This window comes from Curcuma longa, chromosome 1 (genome assembly GCF_044706935.1).
Source record: "Curcuma longa cultivar G26 ecotype Majalengka, Jawa Barat chromosome 1, ITB_CL_G26_1.1, whole genome shotgun sequence".
Taxonomy (NCBI): Eukaryota; Viridiplantae; Streptophyta; class Magnoliopsida; order Zingiberales; family Zingiberaceae; genus Curcuma; species Curcuma longa.
Genome location: NC_133861.1, coordinates 11,764,261 through 11,784,606, shown reverse-complemented (window position 1 = coordinate 11,784,606; position 20,346 = coordinate 11,764,261). Strand labels below are relative to the sequence as shown.

At 37.7% G+C, this 20,346-nt stretch overlaps 2 protein-coding genes across 5 annotated transcripts; both read left to right on the top strand.

Annotated features, from left to right (window-relative positions):
• The first annotated feature begins 99 nt into the window (after nucleotides 1-99).
• LOC141832717 (ubiquitin-like domain-containing protein CIP73) lies at nucleotides 100-15,299 on the top strand. Of its 2 annotated transcripts, none has more exons than XM_074720148.1 (16): nucleotides 100-219; nucleotides 1,289-1,433; nucleotides 2,777-2,894; nucleotides 4,494-4,592; nucleotides 4,980-5,095; nucleotides 5,188-5,259; nucleotides 5,338-5,445; nucleotides 5,615-5,684; nucleotides 5,787-5,950; nucleotides 10,129-10,293; nucleotides 10,366-10,437; nucleotides 10,506-10,635; nucleotides 10,733-11,245; nucleotides 11,426-11,805; nucleotides 11,884-11,967; nucleotides 15,135-15,299. In XM_074720148.1, exons 2-16 carry the CDS (start codon nucleotides 1,305-1,307, stop codon nucleotides 15,141-15,143), a joined length of 2,229 nt encoding a protein of 742 aa, XP_074576249.1. In that variant the 5' UTR covers nucleotides 100-219; nucleotides 1,289-1,304; the 3' UTR covers nucleotides 15,144-15,299. The 2 variants fall into 2 exon arrangements, with proteins under 2 accessions (XP_074576249.1, XP_074576248.1); XM_074720147.1 differs by lacking the exon at nucleotides 100-219 and adding an exon at nucleotides 541-903.
• A 2,315-nt stretch (nucleotides 15,300-17,614) lies between these two features.
• On the top strand, nucleotides 17,615-19,901 carry LOC141844691 (transcription factor MYB44-like). Of its 3 annotated transcripts, none has more exons than XM_074732698.1 (2): nucleotides 17,615-18,707; nucleotides 19,570-19,901. In XM_074732698.1, exon 1 carries the CDS (start codon nucleotides 17,702-17,704, stop codon nucleotides 18,692-18,694), a length of 993 nt encoding a protein of 330 aa, XP_074588799.1. In that variant the 5' UTR covers nucleotides 17,615-17,701; the 3' UTR covers nucleotides 18,695-18,707; nucleotides 19,570-19,901. The 3 variants fall into 3 exon arrangements, with proteins under 3 accessions (XP_074588799.1, XP_074588791.1, XP_074588805.1); XM_074732690.1 differs by lacking the exon at nucleotides 19,570-19,901 and adding an exon at nucleotides 18,864-19,530; XM_074732704.1 differs by lacking the exon at nucleotides 19,570-19,901 and having other exon boundaries at nucleotides 17,615-18,092; nucleotides 18,126-18,810.
• The last annotated feature ends 445 nt before the right edge of the window (nucleotides 19,902-20,346 follow it).

The following is a 20,346-nucleotide window of genomic DNA, read 5'->3' as shown; positions in this document are numbered from 1 at the left end:
TTGTTTGGGGTATGTCGATCATTTGCAAAGTTTGGGGGTTAGGGGTTATTTTAAAAAATTCAGCCCAGATGGGAAATCAAACGCAGCAGGTCTCTCCACTGCGGAGTTAAATCTGTACAATTCCACCACCGCAATACGTTTTGTGGGGGCTCGCGAGCTGCCGTCTCTCGCTCGCCTCGTCCAGGGTTCCTATTCTCTCGCCGTCGACCTCGTTCCCCGGTAATCACCGTCTTAATGACTGCTTACGTGCTTTTCCCCTTTCCGTGTTTGAATCTGCCATGCGATGGTCGTTCTCTTTCAGGAACGGGTTGGTTTATGTTTTTCTGGGGGTTGATTTTCTCTTTGGGTATTCGGGACCTTGGGAACTCCGGCTCTGTCGGTTCCCACGAGCCTCGAGTTATCGGACCCTCGATTTTACTAGTGTCGAGGACATGGGCGGTGACGCGCTTGTTGGGGGTATTGGGGCTTTCTTTGATTTCCATATGGTATGGGTTTTCTCTGTCACGTAGGACATGTAATCTAGCAGTGACTTCGTGGAAAAGAGAAATTTTTAATGTTCAGCTTGGGCGCAAGTCATGCTACGTGTCAATCAGGAGCTTGTGATATATGATTTGTTGGAGGAAAAAAGGCTACTCCGAAGCTTGTATCCTTGTTTTCCACGAACAACTATGCAAATTTATTTTGATTATTGCCCCAGGTTGTCTTAGATAAGATATCTGAATTAGCCACATATTGGGTATTTCTAGGGCATCAACCGTAATTGTTCCAGTGCTTGGCTCATTTTAGGCATGAATTATGCTATTGTACAAGTTTTTTTGGTGCATATAGAAGCTTGATCCTTTCCACTGTGATCGAGGAAGTGGCTGCTACAATAATTTCTTTTATGATGATAGCATATTGATGGTGAGATAAGTGCTGCTTGTATGATTTGTGACTTCATACCTATGTGATATATAACTGGTGTTAACCTATTGTACTTCTCTTATTTCTTATTCTATATGTTCAGTACAATTATGGTTAATTTGTTATAGTTTTATTTTATTTGATGTATTAACATTGGTTAATCTAGGATAGGGGCAAGCATATTTTCCGCTAACGTAGAATAGAATAAGTGAAACAGTTTCACATATTCAACAGAAGATAGCAAAATATTCTAAATTTCTAATGCATTATTATTTTTATTTTTCTGTTTATTTCATGCACTAAACTGGACAAGAATTGTGCACATATAGAATCTAAGTGGTTATAATACATTTTGATGATTCTTCTGGGAAAAATCAATCGTCAGGTTGTTTGAGGAGAATATGGGTGCTTATGATCCTTCAGAAGCAACAACATCATGTATAGATTCTACAAAAGATTCACAGAGCACTGTAGAGATTAAAATTAAAACATTGGATTCTCGAACGTACACTTTGCGCGTAGACAAGTCTGTAAGTACAATTTAATTATGTTCATTAAGTAAATTGCAGCTTACTTTATCCAAAACACTTTGTTCCTTTAGCCCACTGACTCTTTTGTTTATTAGTTTGTAACTGGAATGTGTTATCTTGCAATGAATAAAAGTTGTCCTACCTTAAATGAACAGCTTTGACTGATTCTTTAACTCTGAGTTAGTCTGCATTTCTAAAAAGTGGTCCTTTTTCCATGATCATAAGTCAAGACTGTATTTACATCAGCTGTTCACTATAACAAGATTTTTTATTTAATAGCCATTCAATATCATACAATGTCCATCTCTATCACTTCAATCTTATGTTCATCTGACTTCCAGCATGTGCATGTGTAATTTTTTGTTACACTTACATATCAAGTCTTTTAGCATCAAATACTTATGACTATACACACGAAGTAGCACATAGATGTAGAATCCAAATTTGCATTTATCATTTATCTCCTTGTAAAGCAAGGTGCCAAGATGCATAAAACTTCGGAATAGGATCTTAAACAAGCCTTGGTGGCCAAAACTTTCCGATCTCCAAATTGTTTGCTTGGGTGTTTTGCTAGTGGTAGTTGCTAGGTGCTTTGAACTCATCCATGCTATTGAGCCAATAGTGGACTCATATGATGATCTTCGGTTGGCACATATTCTTTTTCAATTTACATTATCTGTACTGATCATGTATTCATGGAATCACAATCATGGTGTCTCTTACATGACGCCTAAAGATGCGTGAATCTTCTAATGTCTGAGGTGTTTGTAACAAATAATGTAGACTGTAGACTTACTAATCCTTTTACAATTTACACTATCTTTGCTGATTCACATAATCATGGAATCACAATCATGGTTTTTTCAAGACACATCCACTGGTTTATCTGTCTTCTAATGTCTGCAGATGCTTGTATCCAATTATTTAGATTATAGATTTACCAGATTCAAAATCCTTAATAAGTTTTGCAGAAGTTCATAAAAAGGTGCCTCCATTTGTATTTATTGTGACAAAAGTTTGACATCTCAGATAATTAGAGATTGTTATTTGTAATAAACTATACCCATATTATCATTGGAATGGTTGATATGTGACATTGTTTATCTGATTCTTCAAAATGGTTCTCAAGTTTGGAGAGTTTAATTTTAAGATTTGATCATTCTCTGCATAATTATTATCGCTTGGACCTTTTCCATTTTTTTTTACAGAGAATAATGCTACTACTGTTATGCTGTAGCGAAGTTATGAGAATTGTACATATTTTTGTTCTGATGTCCTCAAACATGTTTAATGATGAAGATCTTTGAAGTCTATTACAGTATAATATTTTCTTTGTTTCACAGGTGCCAATCCCACAGTTGAAGGAACAAATAGCTGGTATAACTGGGGTAATCTCTGAACAACAGCGTCTAATATGCCGTGGCAAGGTTTTGAAAGATGACGAAATCCTGTCTGCATACCGTATCCTATTATGTCATCTTGATGTCCTAAGTTTGTTGACTAATTTGAATATACTAGAATGAGTAAATACTTATCCCTTTTGGATGAGGCAATAAGTTCCTATTTATTTTGTGTCATTAATGGATACTTTTTTTATCTATGGTAACATTGAATTCTTTATTTTTTGAAACATGTAGTTTTAGCCACTTCAAATTGCTAAGATATCTCTTCAATTTTGGCTCTTAATCTCTTATTGATGGTCTCTTTCCTGTTCGTATTGAAATAGAATCGTTGAGATGTACAGAAATCTTCCCTTTCATATATTTATACTTTCACAATACAGAGCATTTTGTTATTTTAGTTTCTTTATATTGTAATTGGCTTACCATTGCTGGTTTTTATACATATAATTATCTTGTTTATCCGTTGGATTCTATCAAATTTATCATGCTTGCTTTCTCCCTTTTACATATAGTAGATGTACACACTAATTTACTAGATGAACTTGTTGGCATCCTATTTCAGTTTACTATCATGCTTTTCGTCCAAAAGAATAATATTAACTTTGTTTTTACCTCAAGTATCATTCAATATATTTAATCATCTTTTTTTTTTTTAAAGCATATGTTAATACTATAATGTGGTTCAACTTTGTATCTATGTAGACAGAATTCATGTTGACTGGTTTCAAGCATATTTTTTTTCTTTGGTTATTCCTGTACTCCTTTCTGAAGTGAATATGCTTCAATATCAACTGGTCCCCTGTGTTATTTTGATTAGTGTCTGACAGTGAGTACTGCAACTGTTATGGATTGTTGCCATGGTATGCACCAGTAGTAACTTGCCTATCATCTATGGTGATGATACTACATTGAAATGCTGATTTATAATCTCCAACTCAGAACTTGTCACCTGTAATGAGAAAGACAAATGCTGTCGTGCCATCTAGTTTTTTATCACTTAATTTGCAGAAGGTTGTGAAATCATGTAAATTTTTTTACTTGTTACAATATAGGCAATGTGACAATTCTATATCTCTAGAACCTATGTTAGTTTATTTTTTGTATATGTATTGCAATTGTTTACTTTTCCCTTTCTGCAGAAATGGATATACTTAAGATAATGTAATGATAAAATGCTAATACACAAACATGCAATTGTCAAAATCTAAAACGTGAATCTTTCTTTATATTTGAAGCTTCTTTACTGGACAACTTCATATTTTATGCTTTTAGTGCTTATATTTCTTTCTATAAAGGTTATGTGCTCCAGTAACATAATGACACCTATGGATTATTTCCTTTGATTTTTTTTTTGGGACTACTCATTACTAGTGAAGAACAGTTGGATGATTACCAAACACGCCTATGAACATGTACTGTTATGCTTTTAGTACTTATATTTCTTTCTATAAAGGTTACCTGTTACCTGTTCCAGTAACATAATGACACCTATGGATTATTTCCTTCGATTTTTTTGGGCTACTCATTACTAGTAAAAGACAGTTGGAGGATTACCAAACATGCCTATTGAACGTGTACTATTTATGGGCTTGTTCATCTAATTATCAGTATTCTATTAAATAACTTCTACTTGAGTTCCTTAGCTTGGATGATTAAGATGTCGAAGATGGTCACACCTTGCATCTGGTTGTTAGACAACCACAACAATTTTCTTCATTCCCATCAGCAAGTCATATGGAAAATGAAGGTGCACCAGGTGAGTTTGTTGCATCTAAATCATGTAGTTTATGATCAATCTTCTGTAGCATGAATTCACTTGAAAACTTGAACATTTTCTGTTTGTTTGTCATTTTGTTGGCTAAACAAGTTTTTTATTATTCTACTGACAAACTGTTAGAATATTTATGATCCTTTATTTTAGAGGACTGGGTGTATTAGGATGTAATCCTTGAAATGCATCAATTGCAAACAACTTCATCATTCTGTTTCTTTCTGCTTAATGATTGTAATAAGCATAGTTCAGAATGCCCAGTATTTACTTAGTAACATAGTATTTTTAGACATTCATAAGAAATTAGAACATATCCTTCCTAATCGTTTCCTAAATGAGAAAATGCTGATTGAATTTTTTCTACTACTGTAGCTTTGAATGCTACTTCAGATACTCATCGCAGTAATGTTGGTCAAGGAGCTCGTACCTTAGTCTTTGAGACTGTCAATATTGGCCAAGGGGACCATCATACTCAACATCTTTCTCAGGTAGATCTGCCAGTTCAAATGCCCTTTATTTTTAATTTATGTGGGACACTTGTATAACATGAACACGGATAATCATTGATTTTATCGAGCAGATTATATCTAGTATCTTAAATGCTGTTGCAACAAGAAACACTGGATCCCAGACCTCAAGTACAGATCTCAGGGTAAATGTTTGTTCACTAATGCAAAAAAATGTCAATTAAAAGCTTTGATTTTGAAGCATAAATAATCTTGCTTCATAGGATTTGGGTGCAAGAACTTCTCTTGACGTTCCAGGTGGTGAGCTTGGTGCTAGGCAGTTACCTGACCAATTCCAGCCTGCAGTTCCATTGGGCCCTCAACAGCCAACTGTAAGTTGTCAATCATATGCAGTGATTGAATATGCATTATAGGTTTATTTGCTTGCCATGAACAAATTATTTGCACCACTCTCTTTGTTCAACTGTAAAAACTTTATTAGCATTAGTAGGTCAGGACCCCTTTTTTTGTTATACTTTCTCATAAGTTGTAGTTGTGCAGGTAATTCCTGATTCGTTGACCACTATACATCAGTATTTGAGCTTCATGAGAGATGAGTTCTTCAGAGAAGGTATAAATGCAGCTAGCTGTTTCTTTATAAACCTGACGAAATTTACTTTCATGCAAGCTTTTGGGTTATAGAATAAATAGAAGAAATTTCATTCTTTTGCAGGTGTGGAGTACAGAAATGAAGCAAACATCACTAATATGCTTGACAATGGTCTTCAGTCTCGCCATTCTTTTATCCCAGGTGGCCTACCAAGTCCAGCATCTTTAGTAGAAGTTCTGCGGTCTACAAGAGAATTGCTAATGATGCAAGTTGACGGATATATATCAGTATGTGTTCATTCCTCTTATCAAGTTGGCTTTTTCACAAAGACTTGAATAATATAAATCCCAAGCTATTACTCTTAAGCACCAAACTTTCTGAGATATATAATCACCTGATTCTTCATTACTTTTACATTGCAAGTTGAGTCAGCTGTGGTTGAACAGTTACAAGTATACTATTTTATTTTAAACTGTGGTAAGTAAATCAACTCGGTAGTCTTGAACTGAGTCATTTTGTTCCTATATTTTTGTTTTTTTTCATCCCTGAAACATAGAGATGCATAACAGCAGGTACTAGCACAATTTAGAAGTATTTGATGCATGTCAAAGTTTAAACTATGTCAATAGCTAGAAGCTACTCAATCTCGAGCCTCATTTTTTATATTATGGTTGGTTGCATGAACAAGTTTTTGACATAGATAAAGAGATCACCTGCTAACCTCAGAAGACAAGACCTCCAGAATAGGGATTTCTGAAGCAGTTAAGTTGGAAAGATAAGAATTGGACTGAATAGTATATCCAGAAAAAATGTTCCTTAGTTTTCATTTCAACAGTGTATTTGCTGGATGGTTAGTTGTTCCTTTTATGTTTCTGCTGTTTGACGAGGTATTGACACAGACATCTTCTATGCCAACTGAATTTGGCATTTTAATCTGTGATGTTTGATAATTGACTTTCTGTCACCCAATAGTGATTGTTCACTTTGACATGGTCTATGGTGCCATCAGGTTCTTATCTGTAGCATTCATTATCCAGCTTGGTCCACCTGAGTTCCATTAGAAACAAAACACATTTTTCCTATTTCAAAGTCCTATTTTTCTTTACCCCTTGTTTTTATCCACTTATACTTTCTCTCAATCTTCAGACACCATAACTATCACTTTCATCTGTCTTGAACCATAATTTGGTTGCTAAGACAAGTGCAATGTTTCAGCAATTCATACATAGATTTGATTAGCTTGACAAATACCTTGGATGAATGAGCAACTGCAAATTATAAATCAATCCTATTTGTTGATCTGTAAATTCATTGTATGAATCATTAATTATTGTTCTCCTATTGAAGATTTGTTACCCCCAAAGCAAAATCATTTCCTAAGAAAACTCCACCTGCTAACTAATTTGATGGAGTTCAGCAATTGCAGATATCATTTTTTTTTTAATTTTACAAGTGCACAAGACCTTGTGTGATGAAATCAATCATTTGCAGCTAGTCTATGCTGATTCAATTGTTAATCAATGCCAGCCATGTGATCTTGGCAAGAGCTGGTGGGTTACTATTCTAGTTAATGGTTAAACTTGCTGCAGGTTCAAGATTTTGAACCTAGGATGCAAGCTAGTTTAAGCCTTGAGGTTGGATGCATGGTTTAATATTTTGGACCATACTGCCTGGTCAGGTCAAATTTTTTCAGTCTTAGTGCAGACAAATAGGCAAACCATCCAAGTTTAGGCAATCCGCTGTAAACAGTAAATTTATTGTTGCTAACCGCATTACAGCACCATGCTGTGACTTGTTATATTTGTTTTTTTTGGGTATGGGTTAATATGTATGATATGATGTCAGTCCTGTATTGGTCTGATGGATCCTCAAGATCAACATTGAATCAAAAGTTTACACTGGCTGGATATCCAATTCAACTGGTAACTACTGATCTTGGATTGTATATGGTCATGATGTCCAGATAGTCACTAATGACTTGGTGAAGACTTGAGAAAAGTGTGGAAATTATAGATGTGCTGACCCTTTTCTAGCTAAAACTAGAAACACTTTGTCGCATCAAGTTTAATGGCAGGATAGCTAGAAATACAGTCTCTTGTAAAGCTGAATGGCAGGTTAAGAACCGTGCATCAATTTCAAATAATTGCAATAGTCCATTTGTTTTAATTTGAAAACAATCTTGTTGAGATGCCTATCCTGAAAAGTCAAAACACAATTTAGCCAATTTGTTTGCTTTGGTCCTACATTGTTATGATTTTGATAGTTTATCTAATATAGACTAAATTGGTTCATAGTTAGCACATGGCTTTTCTCCAGCAATGTTTCATTTCTATGTAATGACCATTTCCTTCATGTGTATATTTGCCTAATCAGCCAAGTACAAATACACCGCCATGAGTTTTGGTATTATCATTTTGTCCAAGAATATATATGAATCTGTAGTTTTTTCTCTTAATATGATTTAAAGAAGTTTACAATTCTTATAACTCCACCAATGAGTAACCTGAGCTTTTCAAACATTAATTAATGAGAAAGAGACCTGCCAAGGCAAAACAACCATAGATGTGAAATGAGGGAGGGGCCAATGCCTTTTTATATATTAGCAGATTATATGCAATGGGAAGGTCTTTTATTTTGATTTGTGAATTAAATTTGTTTTGTTGTTTTCTTATTCAGTTCAATCATCGTAGCTGTTTGGATTCAAAATCCAGAAACTATTTCTATAACAGCTGAGATTTCTTAGCGACTATTCTGACAGAACAATTCAAGTGAACTTTTGTTTGCATATGGCTATTTCACTAATCCTAGTTAATATCTGCTAGGGACTGATCAAGCAGAGCAATTCAAAGGAATTGTTGGTTCGTATGATTATTTCATTAGTCCCAGCCAATATCTGCTAGGGCAGTCGGATTAGCATTTTCTACAAGTTTTTGGATAGTTGACTGTTTCCAATCACTTCTAAAATCTTAAGAATTTTGTGAATCCCACTGTATCATTGTAGCTCTTTTGAGTCATAAGGGATGACCGAAACTTGGGATTCAGTGTCTGCATCTCTTCAATCAGTAGATAGAGGGGCTCTAGTGCTCCAAACCTAATAGACACCATGTTGGCAGTCACTTTTGCTTGCCACTGCTTATGTGAGAAACTTGGTCTAAAGACCTTACACCTTTCATGGCAGAACACTCTTACTATGTCTCAAAACCTTTCTGTAACCACACTATCCAAGTGCCACATCAGAGGAATTATATTACAATTACTTTTATGAATATGACAAAACATTATTACTCTATGTCCCAAGGGCTATCCATATTCAATCATCCACCTTTTTTCAATTTCCACCTTATAGAAATTGACAATACAAATACTTCTATGATTTACCCATTATAAATTTCCTTCAACTTTGTAACTTTAGTCCTGTTACTACAGTGATTCAGAAGAAAATATAAACTATGATCCCACATCATTGAATAAGTTACATATATTTCAATGCTGGTCGCACTAGTTTCATCTTCCAACACATGCTCCAACAAGTATGAACCCACAGGCTACACATTACCAACAGTAGCTGTACTGTGCAATCCACTATCATACATACTAAAAACAAGAAAATTTTATATGTTGATCTAGCACAAAGTTCCAATTATCAGCTCAGGCTGAATGCTAATCAGCATTTGTGAAGATACCAACGCCTCCTATCACCTAGTATGGTATGATTTTGGAAACAGAGGAAGTTCAAGGGCCTACTCACCAGAAGAAAAAGCTGGGCTGAGAGTTGGCTAATCCGCACCCCATGATGGTAATAGAAATGATGTCGGGGTTATATTGGAGATGTGCAGGAGTATAGACGAGATATCCAAATGATGTAAACAGGTTGATCTCAACCGGGTATCCTTTTTAACAACAAAACAGTAGCGTAGAGTCTGTAGACTGTAGATTCAATGTAAATATGCAGTAGATTGAAATTTTGGAGAAATTTAAACCTGAACAATTGAAACAAGCTCTTACTTTTGTGGCATCTACTTTTAGATGCAGCATACCATGGGTTTATTGGTATTCGCTTATCCAACAGCTTAAGCTATTATGAGATAGTTTTATACTTCAATCTCCTTAATACTTCATGTATGGGCATGTAGATTAATTGAATATGTCAAACTACAACACACGAACTGACTTGGATACTTTTGATGTTTAATTGTGGAAATTAACACTAGCAGGGTGTCCACTGCCCCGAAGCTTGAACTGTTGTTAACGATCCAATCTGTTTTTTATTTATTACCATTCATCAGATCCCCCTGCTTTTGATGGGCATAAGTTGTTACACTGTTTTCACAAGCTCCTGGGATTTACATTTACAAACAGTGGCATATTGGTTGACAGATATCAGGAACAATTTTGTGTTCCTTTCTATGTTAATTCTTTGTTATCAATCATTTTTTATGGCTGAATATTTTTCTGTTTTATACAGCAATTCGCAGGGCGCCTAGAGGATCAAGCAAGTTTGACCGATCCACTTATGCGTGGGAACCTTCAAAATAGTGTGCTTAGATCTGGAGTTTTATTGCAGAACTTGGGTTCCTTATTATTAGAGCTGGGTCGTACAACAATGACGTTGCGGCTGGGTGAAAGACCAGTATGTTGCATAACCAGCTTCCCTTCCATATATATCAAATATACCCATAGTTAAATGATGTTTATAATACAGTCTGATGCTGTGATCAATGCGGGACCAGCAGTTTTCATCTCTGCATCTGGACCTAATCCTGTGATGGTTCAGGTTAAAAAACTTCATTTATCGAGTTATATCTTATTCTTTTCTGTATCAACTAAACTTTTTTGTTGCAGCCTGTCCCTTTCTATCCAGGATCAAATTTTAGTGCACATATGGGTGCTGCATACGGTGGTCATGGTTTACAAGGTGAATCATTGGGTACTACTTTTGTTCCAGGAAATATCAGCATTCGTCTTCGTGCAGGTATTCCAGAACCTTATCCATTATTAATCACCGTGTTCTTATGGTTTTGTTTTCTTAAATTCCTTTGACCTGACAGATGATGTGATCATTTACCTAGGTCGTACTTTACCAGTTTCCCCTCATAACCTAGGCACACTAGGTGGACAACAAGGACAAGGATCAACAAATCCAACTGAAAATACTTCCACTGCAAATGTTTCTCATCAAGCTGTTTCTGGAGCTCCAAATAATCCAGCTGTTGCTGGAGATTCTGGAGTAAGAGTATTGCCAATAAGAACAGTGGTTACTGCACCTGCTGGGGTTGGCCGTTCAACATCCGAGTCATCTGGCAGTGCAGTTGGGCTAATCTACCCTTTTCTTGCAAGGGTTCAACATGTCACTTCTGGAAATTTGGGTGATGCTGGGGCCAGTGAATTGTCTAATGGGGTGAATGATAATGGTCGTAACACTGAGCAGCAGCATACTACTGTATCCACTATAGAATCACAAAACTTGGAGTCTTCTATTGGAGATTTCATTCACGAGATTAACCAAATTTCTTCTAGTACAGTTTCTTTAGCTTCTGGATTAAATACCTCAATAAATGGATCAGCTTCAGCTTCACATCAAGGTCAGGAATAATTTGTCTAATTCACTCTTACGAGTTTTATGAATTTGGCTATATGAAGTAGTCCAGTATTATCCCTTTAGTGATGCTCAGATTTTTGTAGCTTCTCTAGAGTTCAGAGTTTTCCCTATGCCGCTTTAAACCAAGAACATGTTATATGATAGCTGAGCTTATGCTTTTCAGGCTCTTTAAGAGATTTCCTTAGTGGAGGACAACAGTTGCAATCTGGTATTAACAACAACAACAACGAAATCCAATTTGAACAACAAAACAGACAAAGCCCTGCTTCTCAACTAACTGGAAGATTGGATCAGTGGCTGCAGTCATTTTTCCCCACAGAGCAAGTTCATGTTGATGCCACTAGTCATCCAGATGTTGCTAGAGGTTCTTCCACTGATCAAGCAGGCATAGGTGGAAATTCTCCACCTGAGGTGGGTGTAGGAGTAAGTGAGGATGGATTATTCTTCTCAAGGTTAGTACGTAATATTATGCCATTCATATCTCAAGCCACATCAACAGACCAAGATGATACAACAAATAATCAGAGTTCTTCGACAACAATGGTAAGGATGCCCTTTTAATGTACTGCTTGTTGGGCACAAGGTAATTTGGTTACTTATATTGATGTTCTCTGTACACAGGCCGCCATGCAGAACTCAAATGACTCTAGTAGTTCCCAAAGTCGTCGAGACCCACCTGAGGCTCCCAATCCAAAACGCGCAAGGGTTTGTAATTAAGAAAATTTTTCCAGCATACATTTTGGCCTACACAGTGCTTTTTTGGATGCCTGAATAGTTACTAGTAGAAATGCTTTCATTTAGGTGGTTGAATGCTGGTCTTTTTGTCTCCTAGTAGATCCCCTATGTAGACATACAGATAAATATTTTGATCTTATATAATCAATAAAGTAACTTGAGAATTCATACACAAATAATTGCTAGTCATTCCCAATTCATACCAACGGATGCCTTTCAGCCTTCTGTAAGAGAGGAAGGCACATTTTTTTTTTTAAAGAATAATAACAGCTGATCATGTCGAATTTCTAGTATTATCAATTAACCAAACTGTAATGCATCTTTATCATTATCTTGCAATGGTCCTGATATATTTGCCTATATGTTATCTCTTCCTGTTTTGTACATGTGATGCAATGATTTTTTCCTAGTTCTCTTATAAGGTGTTATTATCTACATCCCAGCTAAGGGGTTAGTTGACTATGACTGGAGTTGAAGTTGCAAGTCTTTAATCCAAAATGACTTCTGGAAGGATTTTCTCCAATCACATGCAACAATGATGCAATTAACTTTTTTTTCCCTTGAGTAACCTTGGTGTCATGCATGAAACACGATTAGGGCTTGTCAAGTCATTCGCCTAAAGCTGGGTCAGATTGGGCAGACCTAGCTTGGCTCTAACAATTTTTTCCCTATAAAATTCTTGACATGCCCGTCAAAAAAAATTTAAAAATTGGATAATTGGAGTGCCATAGTTATTTTAGTCAAAATGACTATAATGATCTCAAAAATTCTTATTACGAAACTTAAATTTCATATATTCTAAAAATTTCCTTAAAATTTGCCCTCTCTCTATTGTTCATCCATTAGTTTTAGCATCTCTTCTCTTCTCCACCAGCATATCATTTCTCATTCTCATCATTTATCTTCATCTCTTATTTGACTGGTGCAAGTCAAATCAAGAACATGGGTATATCCATATGATGTGACATGACAAAGGATCATGGTTGTTGGAAGGCTGTGGATACACGAATATCTTTTGTGACATAATCTTGAACTCTCACGTCAGGTTTTGAGAAAAATCTGACTTAAATTGGTTCAGTTATTAAAGAAATGTGAACTCAAATCCAAAACCCGAAATTATGTAGAATCCTGAAATTTTTTGACTCGAATTGTTTTGGTCTTTTTGGGTTTTAGTTTTAGTTTTTTTGTCCTTTCAATTTGAGCATCTGATCCAGGTGTCAATATTTTTAGGTTTTAATATGCTACTGGTACTTAATATATTACGCAATATATACTATATAAGTGTTATTTAATTATAAAACTAGTTAAAGTTGTTTTTTATGGGGGATCTATGTCAAAAATTGAAAATCTAATGCAAACTTGAATTTGAACATATATAAGGATCATCCTACAATAGAATCGAGTTGGGTTGTCTTGGGCCCAAGCATGGCCCATCGACTTGCCTAGGTAAATATTAGAAAAATGCATCTCTAATCATAATTAGATTGCAAAGTTTTCTTCAAATAGTATTGCTAAGTAATGTTGATTCCTTATGTTGCATTGAGTACAAAATGTTTTGACACATGAAAGAATGTTTGAAGATATGTTCCAGGGAAAAATATAGTATTGACAGAGTATGTTTGATACAGTTTTATTAATGAAATATTTGAGAAATCAAAAGCTTTAGTTGTTGTCTGGTTTAATTGTTATGTAACCCACATGGTTTAATGGGAGTGGGGTTGGGTTAACTTTCTAGTTTGGAATTGCTGGGATGAATAATTCAGGTGAAGTAGATGTTTGCTGTGGGAAGTGACTTATGTCTAGTGTACTCCATAATTTCATGTCAATGAAAATCACGTTACTACAGCAGATATTTAGTTAAAAACTAAATTGATAGCTGGTGGCAAGTTTGTATTTATTTAAATGACTTGATATTCTAATTCATCAGCATCATCTACCATCATTAATGTATTTGTCTTTAACTATTTGGGGTTGCATAATTTTTTATCATTCAGTTCTATGCAACTATTACTAGCAACATTCAAATTAATTATATTATTTTTTACTATATTAATTAATTGTTTCTTAGATCTCTTTTAACCCTTTATATCTTATACCATAGAATTCAACTCTTTTAATTATAGTTGGTTGTCTGTGTACCTGTCCATAGCATCTCAAACTGATCTTTCATTTTGTCATCTTTTGGAATTGTAGCTAATTGTTCCTGTTTATTATTATTATTTTAAATAACTACACACATCCTTCTTCATCTTATAATTTCTACTATATTAACTTTTTTACATGTTGCTTTTTAACAATCCAACACTTCGATCTATAAAGAATAGTGGGCTGTACCACAATTTTTTTATATATTTTTTTTAATGTGAAACACAAACACACAATAATCTAGAAGCTTATTGCAATTTTGTCCACTCATTCTTTGACAATAAATGGCCCAATATTCATATTTAAAACCTAAATAATAGAGACAATGCTTGTTCTCATCATCATTGGTTAGCGGGGAATTGCTGGTTTCTATGATATAATAAATTGTCATAGAATCAAAGTGGATGGTTGGAAATCTAGGCATACCTGTTACCCTTTCTTTATGACAGTTGACCATCATTGCTTGCAGTCTTCTGGTTGACTTTCACTATAAATTCGATGACTGTGACTTTGGACATCAAATTATGCTAGTGCATTGGTTATTTATTCAGCTGGATATGTAAAATCAAACACTTTAACTTGAGCGTATGTGTACATGCATTCTTGCTATTGTCAATGGGTGCATGGATTCTGGTTTTTGATTGCTTTAGGAAATCATGAGGCTGCATTCTCTGGAATCTACCGTACCTTGTGCTATCTATACATGTCGCATTCCTTTATGATGGATCCCTAACTTCAGGATTGAGATATTATATTCACTTTATTTCATCTTTTTCGATGTTCTTGTTATTGCTTGCCGAAAGATGCTATTATTATTGTAAAATAAATAATGGCATATTGAATTGCATGTACTTTATCATGCTGGAAATTGAATCTTCAACTTCAATGATGTGAAATCTGAAATTGCCAGCCATTATTCATGCAGCAAACAGTTTTGACGGCTTTTTGCTGGTTGTTCCAACGTCTAAGCTTACCCTCTTCTGTTTTTGCAGGGAGAATGATTTAGATATTCATATGGAGGCGTCAAAAATTTTGCATAGGGTGCCAGCAAATGCTACAAAGCAAACTACTGAGCACGCTGCATTTGATTCTGAATGTTTTTCTCCGGTCCTTATTAAAGATGAATGTTATCCAGCTTCTGAGAGATACAAAAAACAATGGCCATTTTTTATGTTTTATTTCTTCATGTCTCCGGCAAGGTGATCAGTGCAAATTTTATCAAAATTTTAACTTGTAAATCGTAGTTCATCACCATGACTCTATTTGTGAGGATTATGCTATTGAACTCTGCACAAAATTATAGTATTAGTAATATTTATATTTCTTAATTACTCTCCAGTTATGTTATTTCTTCAGGTAATTGTATATCAACTGGTTGTAATAATGAATATTATTGGTAAAGCATAAATTGTTTTTTTTTTGCAGAGATGTTAAATAAAATTTTAAACTGAATTTATACATAATTGACCTTGATTTAGTCATTCTTTTTTATATATATATATATATTATATCGATTAATTTTGATATATATTTTATAAAAAATTTTTATTAGTCATCAGGATAAATTGAGAAGCGGGAACGATGGGTGTATCACTCTGCAATTAGTATTTTTGAGTTATTTTTTTATTAAAAAATTAAATTATAATGCATCATAAGTTAATTATAAAAGTATTTTATTGTTGCATCGAAATCCTGAGAGAAATATATGAAATGAAAGCGCATTATGGTGACATGCAACATTGGATACCTTCACCCAACTTGCCCTTAAATGATAGGTTGAGTTCGCTAAGAAAGGAATATGCTTTATCACAACCAACACTCACTTTTGCAACTTATTTTTTTCTCTCCTTTTTGTCCCACCAAAGCAAAGCCAACCTAGAGCATGCACTCAAAACCCCTAAAAGTGAAAGAGTCCAAATCCACTACAACTTGTAGCCCTGTTGTTCTTTTCAAAAACAGAACCAATGTTGATTAATTTCAACTAGTGTATGGTTTACACATCATTGTTTTCTAGTGGATACAAACTAGTTTCCCAAAAGCAACTCAATCAGCTTTTCGAGATGTACTCTGGTCTGAATGGATCGGGTGGTCTGATCTAGTGGCACTAGGAGGAGAGGAGCTACTCAAATTTGAATTTGATTTGCCAATTCCTAGTGGCAATAGGAGGAATGACACCAAAGGCCACTAATACAATTTCTAAAGGTGACATCAAGGTTGGCAAATTGTAGCAATTGAACCATTGGATTACCCGGCGGCCACTTGGTCTTCTCTAAACCACATAAAGAACTTCATTGAAGTCAAAAGTTTCGAGGACAACAAAAAAAGGGGAAACACTTTTGCTCGTCAAAGTAGCCTCGATCTCAAAGATACACGTTCTAGTAAGTAATATTTCAAAAAAAAAAAAATCAGATTGGGCATTCAATTTCAAGCTGAAACAAATGACTTAGCTTCTCACTTAGTGGACCAAGGGAAGTTCAATTATTGAGCAAAATGATTTAGGAGAAGAGAGACTAGAGACGCTACCAAAGGAACGCCGGCCATGAGTCGGCCGTGTGCGGGGTGGGCCCGTTGACGTGGCGCAAGCTGAGCTGCATTGTTTTATAGTCAAAGTGCGGGAAGAATTTAAGGCACGTTTATCCCGTGGAGAGCGTGCTGATTGAAGAATTAATATACTTAAAAGAGTGTGGCATTGCATGGGACCATATAAATGCTACTTTAAGTCGACATCCTCTGTGAATATCAATCATGACCATGCATGAATCATGATGTTTGTTTTTTCGTCTCTACAAAATTTTAAGGCATAATATTTAAATTCATTTAGTTCAGAGAAATCTTAAATATAATTACGTGGCGGCCACCGCGCGAGGCTGTGTAGTTACGCAGGAAACAGAATTACGTGACGGGTTTTGGTGGCGAGGCCACGGCTGTTGCGCTCCGTTCCGTCACCCAACCGAACTTGTTGTATTCAATTTCGCGGCGGTTGCAGCGACATGACGTCAACCGCCGCGGTTGGAGGATAAGATCGAAGCGTGGGGAGACGACGACGACGACACGGTACGCACTGCCTGGCTTCTCCTCTCCATCACGTAACCATAACCTTGTCCTCTACCCAAACCAAATCGGGCCGGTAAAATGACCACCGCATACCCGATCCGATCACCCAAACTGACTGAGCCTCACGACGATTGTTTGAATTTTTCTTGAACCGGATCTTCGGATTTTAGTTTAGAATCCGATCCGAACTGAGAGCGCGGCCAAATTAGTGTAGCAGAGAGGGAGGAAGAGAAGAGGGAGAGGGGCGACACGTGTGCGTGAGCCAGCTGTAACCAATTAAACCGCCTTGGTGGTGGAGGCGGGCGGGTGCGTGTATCGCCCTTCAACCGGTACTCGAACCGACTACCATCGGTCGCCGCCCAACTCCCCCAGACGCTCTATATAACTCCAAACCCATCCCTGTCTTCTTCACCGTTGCCTTTCTCTTCTTGAGCCCTTTATTTTTTCTGGATTAGAATGTGGAATTAAGAGAGGGATTCAGGAATTTTTTTACCTTGATTGGAAGATGTCGATGGCGGCGGGGCCGGCTTCGGCTGTGGGCCGGAGTAGGGCGACGGAGCGGATCAAGGGGCCGTGGAGCCCGGGGGAGGATGAGACGCTGCGGCGGCTGGTGGAGCAGCACGGGCCGAGGAACTGGAGTCTGATCAGCCGGTCTATTCCCGGGCGGTCCGGCAAGTCGTGCCGCCTGCGGTGGTGTAACCAGCTGTCGCCGCAGGTGGAGCACCGGCCCTTCACGGAGGAGGAAGACGAGACAATCGTCCGCGCCCACCGCCGGTTTGGGAATAAGTGGGCTACGATCGCCCGACTCTTGTCCGGCCGCACCGACAACGCCATAAAGAACCACTGGAATTCCACCCTCAAGCGGAAGTCCTCCTCGCTGACCGCCGAGGCGGCGCCTGCCGACCGAGAGGAGGAGTTTCCTACCCTGCCGCTGAAGAGGGCGCGCAGCGTCGGGCCGGTGCTCGCGTCCGCGGAACTTTGTCTGAACCCCGACAGCTCTTCCAGGTCCGATTCGAGCGATTCCAGCCAACGAACGCACGCAGAAGCAGCATCGCCGCTTCCGGTTTACCGTCCGGTTGCCAGAACCGGAGGCGTCGCGCTGCCGCCTTCCTATTCCTCTCCCCCTTTTCAAGAGCAGCAGTGCGACTTCACTGCGGAGGCTCCGGCTTCTCAGCCTTCCGCCGACGAGTTCGATCCCCTGACGTCTCTGACGCTAGCTCTGCCCGGATCAGATCGAGCGGCGGACATACTCGACCAGAAAAAGAGCAGCAGAGATGACTCCTGCAGTGATGCGCCGAGGCAACTCGAAGAGACGCCGCGGCTGCAGGCGGAAGGCGGCGGCGATCCGCCTTTCCAATTTAGCCAGGAGTTCTTGGCGGCGATGCAAGAGATGATCCGCGACGAAGTGAGGAGCTACATGTCGAGGCTACCGCTTGAGGCGGCCATACGCGAATCGGCCCACAAGAGCATCGGGCTGATCAAGATCGACTCGGATTAAACATGTTCTACAGGTGAGAAAAATTCTGAGATTCTAGAGTTGTCTACTTCAAATTCACTACTTTTTGTTGAAGATCTGTGCTTTTTCCTAGCTTCTCGCTTTGACCTAGAGATTTACCACAATGCGTCTCTTGCTAAGAAATGTTCAAATTGTTCAAACATCAATCTAGAATTTATCTCAAGACTTGAAACTCGCATGCTCTCCATCGCTCCTTTGGCAAATCGAAGCCAACTACTCCAGCAATCTGCGACAAACAAAATTGTTTGTTGATGATGGTGAATTTTAGGTGGTAAGTCGAAGCCTGAGGCCGTTGTCACCAGCTCAGGCACCTGTTGAAATGTTGCTGTCATCAACCTACGAATCAAATTGGCCTCTGCATTTTGTCAGAAACCTGTGTCCCTAGTGACGAGCTTATCGTCGTCTTCGAAAAGAATGGTTGATATTTATTTCGTTGTTCCACCATGGAAGTCGAAGATATCTGTTTGGCAATTGCCATCAGCAAATCCTCCTCTCCCGTGAAAACCATTATTTGCATGGAAAAGAAAGAACAACAGAGGAAAGTGTGGCTTTCCTGCAAAAACTCTGGAAAGCAAAAGAAACTCGTTTGCTGTGCCGTCAGATTCAACCTTTGTCTCTTTCTCGTCGCATCGATCGACACATTAGTTTGTACGGCACCAACACCCACGTTGTTCACGTGTGAGCGAAAAGTTATTTTCAATAATTTTATCATTAAACATACAATGCATCAAACCGTATGAACTACGAACTCATTTGTAAAAGACACTTATTGCCAACAAATTTTTAGATGATGCAGTTGATTAAAAATCCATAATTGAATTGCTTTATCATCGTCGCTGATACTGTCAGTGACCCAGGACGACCAGCTCCTGATCGAACTCAAACCCTTGGGGCTCGCCGTCATCGCTGTTGTCGTCGTCCTTCGCCGACTCCTCGTCTTGGTTGTCCGGCGACGTAGAGTCACCAGTCCGGCAATTGGTGTTTCCAGGTGGGCAGTCGATGGAGGCGGAAGATGCTTCGTCGGCGGCGGTGTGTCTGGTCAGCAAGGCGACGGTGAGGAGGGCCAGGAGAAGCATGCATGCGCGAGGGGAAGCCATGGCGAAGGTATGAATGGGTAGAGGAGGGAGGAGGAGGCGATTTAAATAGGCGGTGGAATTAATGCTAAATTTAGGCGTGTAATGATTAATTTAAGCCATGAAAAAAAAATGGGAGGCTGGAAATAAAATTTGGAGATGACCGTAGATTTCCTCGATTTGACCGGTTAAATCTGTATTATATTAGGCAATTTACTGAATCACAATAATCTAAGTTTTTCAAAATATTAAATAATACAATATATTTTTTAAAATTGCTAAAATCACAAATACTTATACTCCTCCACGACAAAATGAGGGGCCCGCCTTGAGTTAGGTTGGAGATTTCACAATCCACCCAATTGGTGGGTTGGCCCGTCCCGCCCACCATATGATGAGCCCGCTATAGATTGGCCCACCCTGTCATGAGTTGGCCCGTTTAGGTAATTTCGCATCATGCATTTTGCATGGTATTTTGAAAAATCTAATTTTTGTTTAGGTAATTTAAAATAATATGTGAGTAGTTGATAAATTGCCGAAGAATATTAAAATCCAGCATTT

Excerpts from the sequence above, each read along its gene's own strand:
- LOC141832717 (XM_074720148.1), top strand. The coding sequence starts at position 1,305 with ATGGGTGCTTATGATCCTTCAGAAGCAACAACATCATGTATAGATTCT. Across the intron at positions 2,895-4,493 it reads CGAAATCCTGTCTGCATACC|ATGTCGAAGATGGTCACACC; the intron begins GTATCCTATTAT and ends TGGATGATTAAG. Across the intron at positions 5,951-10,128 it reads AAGTTGACGGATATATATCA|CAATTCGCAGGGCGCCTAGA; the intron begins GTATGTGTTCAT and ends TGTTTTATACAG.
- LOC141844691 (XM_074732698.1), top strand. The coding sequence starts at position 17,702 with ATGTCGATGGCGGCGGGGCCGGCTTCGGCTGTGGGCCGGAGTAGGGCG.